Source organism: Cynocephalus volans, chromosome 16, assembly GCF_027409185.1.
Source record: "Cynocephalus volans isolate mCynVol1 chromosome 16, mCynVol1.pri, whole genome shotgun sequence".
Classification (NCBI taxonomy): domain Eukaryota; kingdom Metazoa; phylum Chordata; class Mammalia; order Dermoptera; family Cynocephalidae; genus Cynocephalus; species Cynocephalus volans.
Genome location: NC_084475.1, coordinates 55,216,438 through 55,230,829, shown reverse-complemented (window position 1 = coordinate 55,230,829; position 14,392 = coordinate 55,216,438). Strand labels below are relative to the sequence as shown.

The following is a 14,392-nucleotide window of genomic DNA, read 5'->3' as shown; positions in this document are numbered from 1 at the left end:
AGCATAAGGATATGTCATAATCAATTTAATCATTCTCTATTGCTGTTACAGTGTCATTTATTGATGCAAAGTATTACTCTAGAAAAACAAAATATTTCTTCGTATAGCTATTATACAGTTTTATTTTCAGTCAACAGACTGCACACATTTTGTTACATGCTTGGCATTTGGCAAAATCTGAATGGCTGTGGAAATTAAAATGTGATGTTGAATACAGTTATATTGTAAACTACTTTCCTGTGAAGAGCATTCTGTGTCTGGGCCCTCTGGATGGTCCGAAGCTCGACCATAAGCATTTTCCATCTTTCTTCAAAGGTCGAAGGGAAAGCCTTGGTCCATTCTTAGGAAGCAGAGATACTAAATTCCTGGCATACTTGATGATAAATTCCTTCAGAGTGGGGATCAGGGCTTTGCATGCTTATAACCCACATGTTGCCTCTAGCTTCTTAGACGTGGTAGGAATTTAAGAAATACTTGTTGAATAGTTTTTCTTTAAAATTCTGGTATTTATCCCCTTCTACCTTTATTTATCCCATTTCTTTCCTTTATTCTCCCATGTTCCATCAGGAAAGAAAGACTAGACAAGACTCAGTGTTCAGCTGTATCTCCAGACTAAGTTATGGTATATTGATTATAAAGTAAGGTTTTTATTTTGTTTGGTTAGGTTTTCCTTTCCTCCTCCTATAAAAATATTACCTGCTTATTGACCAGGTATGGTGAAAATATGAAGCAGTTTGCATTTTTAGCTAAACCAACAATAAAGTATATACAAGACAATCCTGCATGGTTGTACTGGATTTTGGAGTACTCATTGTGTAACTCTTTGATCAGAGATATTCCAGAACTACCAGAGCGAGAAGAAGGAGAGGGAGAAGAAAGTGAACTTCAAAATGCAGCATACAGCAATTGGAATCAGCCCCGACGGTAAGGACTCTTTCTGTCTCTGCCCACTCGGTGCCTATGGAATGGGAGGTGTAGTTTCAAGTGCTGGATTACAACTTGCTCCTTGTGACATTGAGTAAGTTGTTTAATATTCCTAATGCTCTCCATTTCTTCATGTGTTCAGTGGGTTAAAATGAGCATATTATATATGCAAGGATCTGGCACATAGCAGAGACTGAATAATATTAACTGGAGAAAATTATGAGTAGGTGGTGGGAATGGATAACACTTTCTGTAGAGTTTGATCTTAGTTATACCACCAAATGTTCATTTAAATTTTATCTGGCATTTTTAGAAACTAGATATTCATCAAACATATATGTTCAAAGTGTTCATGTGTGAAAGTTAAGCAGCCTTGTTATCACAGGCTGAGGTTATCCTCAGCCATGGTCTGTCTAGCACCAGCTTCACATGTGATAGAAAAGACGACTTTCCTAAATATACAATGATGTATCACGGTGCGTCACTAAGGCATATTGACGTGTTCATGCTAAGTAAAATCAACTTCAGTTTAATAAGAATTTATTGAGTCCTGATTATGGACCCAGACTTGAAACCTATGTTGTGAATAACAGGGAAGTAAGTGTAAGACATCAATGCTGCTTTCAGGAAGTTATATTTTACTTTGCTGGGCAAGATGTAGAAAAATGTGAAACTAAGAACAGTATAAGGTGTTTTGCATTAAGTTTAAAACGTAAGAAATCTTTGGATGCTGCCTCCAAACAGATCTAAAGGTAACCATCATGATGGTGCCTTGCTTTTAGTAAGCGTTAATATTTGTTCTATAGTGAATAAATAAAATACTCAAGAGAAGAATTTCTCTTATTCAGAGATGGAATACAATTTGATGCTTTCTCTTCTTGCAAATGAACTTGAGCCTGCAGCCATCACATTGAAATATTTTTTAAATATAGAAAACATTATTTTATGTTGCTTTCAAAGAAACAGTAAGCATTTCCAGACATCTAAAAATGAGTTTTTGATTTGAATTTCTTCAAAAGCCATCTAGCTTACTTAAAAAAATTCAAGGTCTCTCTGCAGCACTGCCCACATTAAGAACAGGATAAAAGTGCTAGATTTGTGGCAGAAAGTATAAGGTGTTAAGTGTCTATTTATTTGTACATGGAGGCAGAAATAAATTAGATGAAGTTATTTTGTAGCAGGTGGTCATAGTGATAAACTTTTTTATTTTGTTGGAAGACAGTAATCACAAGAAAAAAAGATAGGTTGGTCAATTTTAATAACAACATTATGAGAGGAAAAGTAGTTTTTAGAAGGCAATATGAAAAACAGCTGGAGTCATTAAGAGCGATGTTTGAATTGTAGCTTTGATGCTTTCTAAGACAAGTTTCTCAAACTGCTAGATTTCAGCTATTTTATCTGTAAAATGAGATTAATAATAGAACTTTTTGAGTTTGGGGGAGGATTCAGTGTGTGATAATGCATATAAAATTCTTAGTATAATTCCTGGCACAGAGTGAGTGTTTAGCCAGTGGTTGGCTTTGTCTACAATGATATAATATTGAATACTAATAACTAAGCAAAGAGAAAGCATTGAATATGGGAATAATTATGACATTTTCTTATAAGGAAGAAGAGCATAATTTCTGGACTGGAAGATTTTTATACTTTTAACCTTCACATTAGCCTAAGAGATATCTCTAAAGGGGGTAAACTACCTTACATAGAGAAAATGTGAGAAGCTTTCATAAATCTTAAAGAAGGTTCTCATTAGTGTACTCATTAATGTGTATAGAAGCAGTAAGCAACTTTTAGGGGAAAGTTCATACAATATGATGAAAGAGCTTACCAGAATAATCAGAGATTTTAGTAAATGATGAAACAAGTGTTATGAATATGTTTCATAGCACTGGAAATGTGATGGGATGTTCTTTCATGAAGTTGACAAAAATTTACTTTGTGTGCAAGTAGAGAATACTTTTTAGCAAAGTGTAAATTTTAAGATTGTAAAATAGGCTGTATTACTCTTATTTTGCATGTGATTTTTATTTACAGAATTAGTATCATACTGTATGTATCATTTTGTAGCTTGCTTAATTTTTCTCTTAATCTTATGTTTTGGATATCTATCATGTTTGATATTTAAAGACTTAATTCATTTAATTGAGTTGTGTTGCATTTCAATATGTAGATATACCACAGTTTATCAGTTCTCAGGTTGACATTTGGGTAGTTAACAGTTATTTGCTATTATGATAACTCTAAGCAGTAAGCATCGCTGTTTCTTTATACTTAAGTAAGAAGATTTATCTAAGGTATGTATTCAGAGGTGAAATTGCTGGCCCATAGATTTATATGTATTTTTTTACTTTATTAGAAGTTGTCAAATTGCTTTTTAAGGTGGCTATACCCATTTTTACTTCTGTTTCCAACGTATGAGAGTTCCATTTTCTCCACATCTTTGTTACCACATCATATGATCTTTTTTTTAAAAGTTTTTTGTCATTCTGATGGGTGGAAAATTGTACTTTGTCTTAATAAACAAGATGTAAGTGTAACAGGATTGATGGGGTAGAATATACATTTGCTCATTTGTCATATGGATTGAATTTTGTGTCTTGCTTCCATTACTGCAGTACTCATCCTCCTCCTCCTCCTCATCACAATAATAAAAGATTTATTGATTGCTTATTATGTGCCAGAGCTTTTGTTTTGCACTTATATGTAATTTAATCCTCACATCAACTCTCTGATATAGAGTCCCTTATTGGCTCCTCATTTCACAGCTGAGGAAAGTAGGAGAAGGAAAGACTAAGTATATTGCCCAGTGTCACATAATTATTAAGTAGCAAAAGAGCAGGACTTGGACCCAGGGACTCAGTTCACAGCTCTGGCAGTATGGCCTCATAATTGTGTTCTGCCTTTCCTTTTCTGAATTTCATTTTCTAAAAAGCCTTGTATAAATCTCAAAAAAGGCTGACATTTTTTCTATAAAACTAACTCTGAAGTGAACATGTTCTGTAAGTTATTTCTTTTATAGATCCCCCTTCTCTTTCCTGGGGATATTTAGAATGCTGTGTTCAGTGAATAAGGAGTCTGGTTCCTCACCACTGTGGTCATTTTGGCAGCTCTGTCTTTGGTTATTTCCTCCTTTGTTTTAAGGATTTATACTTCTAGAGAGTGTATTTGAAGGACCTTGCTATTTGTGCCAAACCCTATGAGAGCAGGTGGTGTGTTACCCAGAGGTTACTTAAGCTCTCTGTGTCTCTTTGCTTCTTTGTAAAATGGGGCTAATAAGAGTATCTACTTTGTAGGGATGATGTGAGAATTAAATGAAAGTATATGTAACTCACTTAGGGAATCATGCTGAGCACATGATAAGTCCTTAATAAATGTTTGCTGCTACTTCTGTTTTTGTTGTTGTTGTGTTATTCAAGAAATCATAAGAACTACTTTTTAATTCAGATCAACCACAAAGAGTCCTAGGAGACGTTTTCTTCTATTCTTTCTTTTATTATTATTATTTTTCCTTTTTAAGAGAAGAGTTTAGCAGTCCCGCCTATGTATTCTGGATTCTTACGTGTGTTCGTACAATGGCTAAACTTACTGACTTCTTTACTTTGCCGGTTTACCTTAGGCACTGCTTTAAGAAATATGGAAGGATGTTGATTCTTTTCTTTCACAGAACTCCTAGAGTGAGAGAAAATGATGAATTGGATTTTAACTAGTTTATTCACAGAGATTTCATAAGATCAAGGATCATGGTGAGATACTTTCAAACTAAACAGAAAGAGGTTCTAGGACTGTAGATTTCAAGTTAAGAAAAAAGTACTGACCAAAGAAAAGATGTATCTCAGCATCTGTATCCATCTGACCCACTGGCCATCCTCTCCCTCTAGCTGTGATGCTCTTTAATCTTTCTCCTAGTGAGACCTCCTTCATTTAGTAGGAGTCCTTACTTCAATCTTGCCTCTCCTCTGGGAGCACCTCTGGTGTCAGTGTTGAGGGCGTTTGACCATGCTGTGTTTTCCTACCTAATGTCCAATATTGTCTTCCTTTATGCAGCATGGAGTAGATTGCAGGTCTTGTTATCTCCTTAAAGCTCTGTTTGGTATGTTTCTTCCAACATTCTGAGCTGCTGACTCATCTTGACTAAACTCCATTGCAATTCACCTTATTCTTACATCCCTGCCTTTTACAAGATGTGTACTTTAAATCCATTCATAAGTTTTATACCTCTTTGCAATTATTATATATGAGTTCACTTGTTGATTTTGTGTGTATGGGAAGTACATTCAAAGAAGAGGACATAAGAAGTGCCATAAGGTCCAGGAGAATGCCAGATGAATTTAAGGAACATTTAGGAGATGATGTGGTACCTGGAGTGAAGAGAGGAAGGTGGAGAGCCATGGGAGATGAGTTTAGGGAGGGAGTGGCGGGATCAGATCATGTAGGATTTTGTCGGCCACTGTTCTTCATGCCCTGACCGTTAGTGAACAGGTCTGCCTCGGCAAGAAAGACTTTTGCAGAGAAAGCTTCTGACATGTACAGGAATGTTCTTTTTCTTGACTTGGTTGCTAAGCTTAGAAGCTACCGTCTATTCAGTGGTAGCTGAATTTCTTTATTACTTAATGTCTGTAATACTAAAACTTCTGCCAAATGGTACTTTTACATTGCCTTAGCGTGGAGTGCAAGTCCAGTATTTATTTGTAACAAATCAGCTTCAGAAATAACGTTAGCATTGATCAGACTCTACAAAACATGTAATCGGGAAAGTATTTAAAATTATCTTGTTTTGCTACTAGTAAAACCTTAATAAATTGAGCAAATAGTATTTTGCAAAAAATCAACATATATAACATTCCATTGCATTTAACATATTTATTATTATTATTAATCATTTTAACCATTTTTAGATATGTAGTTTTGTGGCATTAAGCACATTCATATTGCTATGCAACCATCACCACCGTCCACATACAAAACTTTTTCCATCTTGCAAAACTGAAATTCTGTGCCATAACTACCTGTTCCTCTCTTCTTCCACCCATTAGCAACCACCATTCTACTTTCTGTCACTATGAATTTGACTACTCTAAGTACCTTATATGAGTGGAATCATACAGCATTTCTCCTTTATTTTACTTAACTGGCTTATTTCACTTAGCATAATGTCCTCAAGGTTTATCCATGTCATAGCATGTTTCAGAATTCCCTTCCTTTTTAAGGCTGAATAATATTATGTATATACCATTTTATATATCCGTATATTTGTTAATGGACACTTAGGTTGCTTTTACCTTTGGCTATTGTGAATAATGCTTCTTACAACATAGGTATACAAATATTTCTCAAGACCCTGCTTTGAATTCTTTTCAGTATATACCCAGAGATTAAGTTGCTAAATCATATGGTAATTCTATTTTTAATTTTTTGAGGAACCAACGTACTGTTTGCTATAGCAGCTGCATGATTTTACATTCCCACCAGCAGTGCACAAGGGTTCTAATTTTTTCGACATTCTCACCAATACTTGTTTTCTTTTTTGATAGTAGCCATCCTCATGGTTGTGAGATGATATCTTATTGCACTTCTGATTTGCATGTCCCTAATGATTAGTGAAGTTAAGCATATTTTCATGCACTAATGGGCCAGTTATATATCTTTCTTAGAGAAATGACTATTCAACTCTTTTGCCCATTTTTAAATTTGCTTCTCTCTTTTTTTTGAGTTTTAGGAGTTCTCGATATATTCTGGATATTAATCCCTTATTGGATATGTGAATAGCAAATATTTTCTCTTCTGTGGGTTGTCTTTTTATCCTATTGATAGTGTCCTTTGATGAGCAAAAGTTTTTAGTTTTGATGAAGTCTATTTTGTCTCTTTTTTCTTTTGTTTTCTGTGCCTTTGGTGTCATATACAAGAAATCATTGCCAAATCCAATATTATGAAGCTTTTCCCCTGTGTTTTCTTATAAGAGTGTGAATTTTTATTTTCATAGGGTTGAACTTTGGAGAGAACCAAGCAAATCCTTGGGCATCAGCATTGTTGGTGGACGAGGGATGGGGAGTCGTCTAAGCAACGGTGAAGTGATGAGAGGCATTTTCATCAAACATGTTCTTGAAGATAGTCCAGCTGGCAAAAATGGAACCTTGAAACCTGGAGATAGAATAGTAGAGGTACCCTCCAGTGAGATTTCTGTGCCAAAATTCTTCACCTGTCTATCCTCTTTACCAAGGGAATTGTCATCTCTATACTGGTTACTCGACCTGACATTAGAGTAATATATGTTTGGGGTTAAAGCATTTCTTTCTTATTTGTATCTTTTCATTTAGAATTTTCTCTTATGTACAATGATACGTTGTATATCTTGATGTAAAGACTGATGTTTGGGGATATAACCAGCCATTTAAAAAACATTGGTCCCAAGCTAAAATAATTATGTTGTGTTTGAAAGAACAAGGCAAATTTATTGGGGAGAAATTGAATTATTTAAAATTATGTATATACACACAGACACAAAATGTACACATCATACTTAAGTTTTCCAATGAGATTTTATTTCAAGAAATATTTTATCATTATCATTTCATTATAGATAAATGTTCTTGGGTGAGGTTACTTTTTCCCAATTGGGTCTTTCTTTGTAAGATATTTAATGCTAAGACCTTGACTACCTTCCCCTTCAGTCCAAGCCAAGATCTTCATCCTCCTTCTCAGTGCCCTGCACACTCACCACTGAAGGCTCTGTGTGTGTGTGTGTGTGTGCATGTGCGTGCGCACGCTCTTGCGTGCATGTATGTGCACATGTATGTGTATTTTGTTATGTGCAAGAGAAAAGCCTGTGGTCAAATTGTGCCTTAATTCAAAGTGAAGTTTAATATTTTAAATAGATTCTTCTCTCATGAGTCACTCACTCATTTATTCAACAAATATTCCTGGAGCAGCTGTTGCATTCCAGGTGCTATAACAGGCTCTGGGCATCCCAGAGTAAACAAGGCACCATGCCTGCCTGCCAAGTGGGACAGACTTGACAAGTGATCAAGTCACTTCAGCATGGTGTGATAAATTATTTCATCAGAATAAGCATAGATTTATTTAAAAGGGTAGAGAAAGGGATACCTGACCAAGATTTTCTGAGTTTTCAAGATTTACAGAGTAGTCTAAAAGAGACAAATTCATTACTATAATTACCATTATGTTTACTTTATACAGGTGACTGTCTCTCATTTTTCTAAACCCCTCTAGCTTACACATTAAAATGTCTTAATTGTTTAAAAAGAGATTATAACTTATAAATCAGGACTTTAAAATGAACATTTTAAGATTTATTTATTCTTTCATAGATTGATTGTCTCCCAGATCTGAAAAGGGAAGAAAATTGAGACTGGAGAGAAAGCAAAAGCCATGTCTTTTCTCTCTCTCTCTTTTTTTTTTTTTCTGTGACCATTTATAAGGAAGAGTGATAGGCTTTTTCTCTCCTCCTGCATCCTTAATTTTCATTAGATCACATCTTAGCTTGTTTTTAAAGGACTCTTTTTTAGTTAGAGTAAATTGAAAATTTTAGATTGCCACTAGAAAGTTTATTTTATGTATACTTTACTATTAAATACCTTTGACTGAAACAGAAAAAGTAAGAAATATTTGTAATTATTTCTAGAAAGGATTAGTCATAGTTTGCCCCAAAATGTTGTTTAAAAGTATTGAAAGAATTAAAGTATTTCTTTCACATTGAAAAGAGAGGGACGTTTTTGTGTTATAAAACACTGTATACAGTTTAGCAATGATTTGTTGAGTGCCTTATATGCAGGGGCTTTTCCAGTAAATCAGAAAGCCATAGGCCTCCATAATCCTGTGGATTCTAAAATGTGCCTCTGCTAGCAGTTTCTGAAAATGTATGTAAACTAGGTGAGTTGAGACCTGCAAAGTATTCCATCTGAGTATAGAGTTCTTTGGACTTAAAGAAAGATATTTAGCTCCTGTTGAATTTTCCCACTAATGGAATGTATTGTAGACATATAGAAGACATGTATACTGACTTTGTTCAAGTTGGAAGCCATTCTTAATATGCACTGAAAAAAAATATGTCATCCAAGTGTCAACCTTCAGGAGGTTTTAAACTAAATGTATAAAATTCTTTTAATCTTTTAACAATGATAATGTTCTATGAAAATATCTAATAATTAACTTTCTTTTCCAGAGTTGTGTGCACTCTGAGTCTGCTATTTTGTTGTGTATATCATATCATGGTAATTGGAAATGATAAAATTATAATAACATCCTGTAGTTTTCTGGCAGGATTAGCATTTGGCCTTTTAAACTATTTTCCTTCTTACTCATATAGCATATAAGCTGAGCTGATAATCACCCAGGCAAGCCATGGTCAATACAAAATTATAAAATAACTATTTTCAAGCTATGTATATAAGAATTACTAACAAATAAGCACAGTTTCTTGGCTTTCAGCTCCTTCATGTCTACTGCAAAGACTCTTTTGTAAAACTAATCTTATGATAATCTGATTTTTCTGGATATCAGAATTTTGTTTTTAACTTCAAGCATCTCTGTACAGAGAGAAATATACAAGACATCATCACCCACCTGCTTCCTAAACCACTCTATTAGAAGAAAATTAGTACAGGGACTCATGATGAAGACAGTGCTGCTAGGTAGTCCCCTTATATTATTTCTTTAACGATGCTGATTTATTAATTTAAAGGAACAAGTGAGCAATGCAAGAAATGCAGAAGCAGAGCCTTTATTCTAATTGATTATTACTATAGTTGATTATTAGAGACAGAAATCTGTGTCCAAAACAAGGGACCACAAGTCTGCTGGGCAGATAAGAAATTCTGCAGCCTCACAAGTAGTCTCAATTATTTTTGATACAGAAACATATTTTCCAGGAGCCTAACAAAGGATCCTCAAAATTTCAGATCCACAAATTTTTCTTTTGTTTTATAGCTTCTTGAAATGTTAAGCTGAGGCCTTCCATTGCAGGTGGATGGAATGGACCTCAGAGATGCAAGCCATGAGCAAGCTGTGGAAGCCATTCGGAAAGCAGGCAACCCTGTAGTCTTTATGGTTCAGAGCATTATAAACAGACCAAGGGTAAGCAAACACAAAGGGCAAGGTAGGCATATGCAAACAGTGTTCAACTTGGAATCTAACATATCAAGGGCCAAGTTGTCTGCATGAGCAAAGATATCAATTCTTGAAATCTCAGAAGACTTGTTAAAAGTTTGTTTTGCTTTTTTAAAAATTGAGTTATCTTGGAAATCTCTTCCACCATGTTCAACAAAGACTTGAAGTCTTTTGAAAACACTCAGAAGTAGAGTGTATTGGTGGCCTTAGGTGTCTAGTGTTTATTATAGTCACATAATACACAAGTTGTTAAAAGAAATGTGGTGTAGTCATTCATTTTAATAGTCCATGATCTCTAATGGAGTCTCTTAGAAGCCAGAGTGATTACATTTTCTTGGAATTTATTCTGTAGACAGAATCTCCTGCTTATGCAATCCCATAATCACCTGCAAATGATCTTTAATGAATTTGTGTATCCCACTGAAAATTAAATTTCTACAGGGTAGATTTTGTTTATTCACAAATGGTTTCATAACTGCTGTTTCCCAGCCACAAGCACTGTACAGCTCTTCATCACAGTATAGCTCCTGGTGGACAGAAACCTGTTAACCCATTTTACAGTCAGTCATCACAGGTAAAATAGCTTTAAAAATTATGTTAGAAAATGTAAGCAGATGTAATGAATGTTGTTGATAGAGAAGATACAAAGTGAAGCTTTGTGTATTTGAATTGTCTTAATGATGCTGAAGATAAAAACCATGCCAAGAGTTTAAAACTTTTTTCTATTCCTTATGACTCATTGAAAAAAAATGTTTTTATATGTAGCAGTTATTAAATTTATTGGGGCCCATACCCCTTTGAAATTTCTTCACAAACATACATATTTACCCAAAAGTTTGTACACTTTTTCAGGAGTTCCCTAGATGTCCAGAAGCTCTTCGAGACTGTACTTCTGGACCTAACAACCCCTGTCATATCGATTTTCTTTGAATTATCTGCTTACTAGTTTTTAGGGTTGATTGTTTTTAAAAGAAAAACATCAACATATGTTAGGCAAGTTAAAGGCATCATCTAAAACTTAAAATATGTAATTTTATTACCAAAATACATTTATTTTAACTTGTAAAATTAAGAACTAAGTCATTAATGCTCAAATGATGGAAGGAAAGTAGCAAACAGCTCCATAGATGAGATCAGTAATAGTAATTTATCAATATTCTATTCCATGGAATGAATACTAAGTGACAAGATTATTCTTACTGGTCCTTCCTTTTGTTATTGAGACAGGTGTAACTCTGGTCTGGGTTCATTGTAAGGAGTGAATTTAGTAGTTCTTAATGTAAGCAGTTATCTTCACATCTGCAGTTTTTATCATTCAGCTGTTTATTGTTAGGTAATAATTATCTATTCAGATAGAAAATCTGCCAAATGGTAGGGCTGCATCATGCTGCATTCTTTACAAATGCTATAGAGTTTGTTTAAATAACTACACATCTTTTTACATTTGTTTCTATGTGTTAAACATAGACACAGAATGATAATGTTGGTAAATGGCTGTTTTTAAGTTAAGTTAAAGCTATTTTTATGTGTGTGTGTTTTATTCCTTTTTTTCTTTTATTTTTAATTTCCAACTTTTATATCATTTGGAACAATACTGTAAAATGTTGAATAGTGAGACTCAATATTACTTTAAAAACTTAAACTACAAATATTTCTTTCAGTGTTAGTCACATTTTCTAATGAACTAAGAAGATATTGTCTTATACACCTGGAAAATACTACTATTTTACTATCTAAAGTATAATGATGCCTGATTTTATAGCAATTATTCCAGGATAGATCTTGCTTAGAATGACATGTTTAGTCAAGTTATACGCATTTTGCTTTGGGAAATTAGAATTAATTTTGCATTTAAAATGGATATACTTTGTTTCCAATGATTTACTTCCCTGAGGAAATAATCATGTCTCCAGTAATCTAAAGGGAAAAACATCACAAATAACATAATTAAGAATCTCTTAGTAGTAAATGTTTTATTTGTGGATGTTGGGTAAAGCTTCTAGGAAATCTTATACATAGGCTGAAGAGGCGTCAGTCTCTCTCCCTTTCACTGTTAAGGAATCAGAACTTCCCTGAACTAGCCCTGAAATTTCACTAGTATGAATTCGTGAAATGTGGGCCCTGTTAATATGGGCCAGAGAATGTTTTTGTCATCTCTGTGCTTCCTAGTTAATAATGTTTCTGCTTTTATCAGCCCTTGAGACTGTAAACAGAAGTTTCATCATTGATTTTTTAATAAGGAATATAGTCTGTTTCTATAAATCTTTCTGTAATAATAGAGCAATCTACCATTTCATCTGCTGTGCTCATGCTGTACTTTTACACTGTGCTACCAGGGCCAAATTCTAATCCTATAAAATCTGCAGATTTAAAAAAAAAAATTAAAACAAAAAACAAACAACCAAAAAAACTAGAGCTCTCTTTAAATATTCCACTTCTTGACATTATGGTTTTATTTTCTTTTGTTCCACAGGATTATTACGGACACATTAACCTAGAAATATCATGGATTAGAGATGATCTCCATCTTCCATAGTATTGACTTATTTTGCCTAGGATAGGTTTTTCTTCTCTGCATAGTCACTTCTTCCAACTTAATAAATGGTCATATTCCTTGGCATTTGTGATCTCTTTTGTAATGTGGCAGTTGACATTTTTAACTGAAAAGCAGGGAGAAAGTGGAGATGAGCAGAAATGTCATTGTGCCCATTTCTTTTCCCTATCTTTTCTCTGTAGTAAAAACATTGCAAGAAGAGCAGATTGAAATGGCAGTATGGCATAAGCTTTAGTACAGGCGCTGAAGATAGAGTCTTTCCAGTGTTCCCCCATACATGGGGTGTCACATGACAACCTCTCCCTATACTTGATGCCTGCCAGTGGTTTTTGTTTTTTTTACAGGGAGAAGTAACACAAACATTTAATTGGAACCAATATGAATTTCAAATGTCTGCAATTTCCCCTGAAAGATACAGTCAATAAAGGAAAAAGATAGTGGGTATGAAAAGAAGAAGAAGAAGAATTTATTGTGCTAAGGAAATTACTTTAAAAAACAAAACAAATCTGTGAAATGCTAAATTCTGTCTGGCACTCATCGTGCCTTTAATATGTATATTCAGCTCTAACAGTCCTCACTCAGGGCATATTACAGGCAAGCCACAAAACCTGTGAGAAACACTCTCAGGCAGGACTTCAAATATCCAAAACCTCATAAATTCCCCATAAATGTGGGAAGTTTTATAGGAAATGTTATAAAAACATGAATCTCCATTTTCCTACCTCCACAAAAAGTGGGCAAAAATAGAGAACACCACTGTACACTGGTTCATTTCTTCACAAATTGTTGATTACATTTTTTAAAATTAAAAAATACAATTGCTCTGAAGCAGCTTTAATATCTAGTAAAAGTATGAAAAGTTTCCTTTCTGGGAAAATAAAAAGAATAATGAAGATTACCAATGAACTAGCAGGCAAATGTTTAATTTGCATTCTGGAGCAGATAGACTTTTTTTTTTTTTTTAATTAGCTTTTAATGTAAATTTAAACACTTTCATGGTTTTAATTTTGAAACAAAATTTAGGGTCAGTTTGACAGACTAGTTTCCTGTATGGTTTGTGGACTGATTTAGACTCAATGTAGGTTCGGGTCATTAGAGGCAAATCTTTTATTCCAGAGCTTTTAAGATGTTTCTGTTAATCACAAGCTTCACAAAGATCTAGTTTCATAGAGACAGGTCTTAATCAGTAAGTGCTTTGTTCTTAAAACTGAGTTGTGTTAAATACGTTTCTTTTGCGCTCAGCGCCTCTTATGTTTCCTTTTAGAAATCCCCTTTGCCTTCTTTGCCGCACAACCTTTACCCTAAGTACAACTTCAGCAGCACTAACCCATTTGCTGACTCTCTACAATTCAACGCTGACAAGGTTGGATAATGCCCATTGTCTTGCCATTGCCTTTTGCAAATGTTTTGTTCTTTGTTACTACTGTGCCTTTGTCCTAGTTCACTGTGTACTACCTGTGGGCAGGGGAAAAAATAAGACAACTGTGGAGTAGGCATACAAATACTTTCTTAAGCACATTTTTTTGCCAGAGAATATTTCCTTTTATAGCAGAAATTAAATGGCCCTTCTGAAGAGTGAGGGAGAATCATGAGTCCAGTGCCTTTACTGCATTTTGGTGTGATTTAAATTAACTGATATTTAAAATTTTTTTTTGGTTGCCAGTTGTATGAACTGCTTTCACACAGTTTCTTTAAAACCTTGTATTGGTTTAAATCTTTTTGAACTTCTACAAGGTAGTCATAAAAGCTCTTCTATGAGTTAATCACTCTGCAAATAATTGTGGATGTGTA

The 14,392-nt window shown here is 34.3% G+C and overlaps 1 protein-coding gene across 6 annotated transcripts in view; it reads left to right on the top strand.

The window, feature by feature from the left end:
* MPDZ (multiple PDZ domain crumbs cell polarity complex component) overlaps positions 1-14,392 on the top strand; it is a 170,578-nt gene that overhangs the window by 123,708 nt on the left and 32,478 nt on the right. For 3 of the 6 annotated variants that reach the window (XM_063080257.1, XM_063080259.1, XM_063080256.1), the window contains 4 exons: positions 832-924; positions 6,905-7,082; positions 9,904-10,014; positions 13,866-13,964. In XM_063080257.1, the coding sequence (XP_062936327.1) occupies positions 832-924; positions 6,905-7,082; positions 9,904-10,014; positions 13,866-13,964 (481 nt within the window). The remainder of the gene's footprint in view (positions 1-831; positions 925-6,904; positions 7,083-9,903; positions 10,015-13,865; positions 13,965-14,392) is intronic. The other 3 variants (XM_063080261.1, XM_063080260.1, XM_063080262.1) reach the window with 3 other exon arrangements.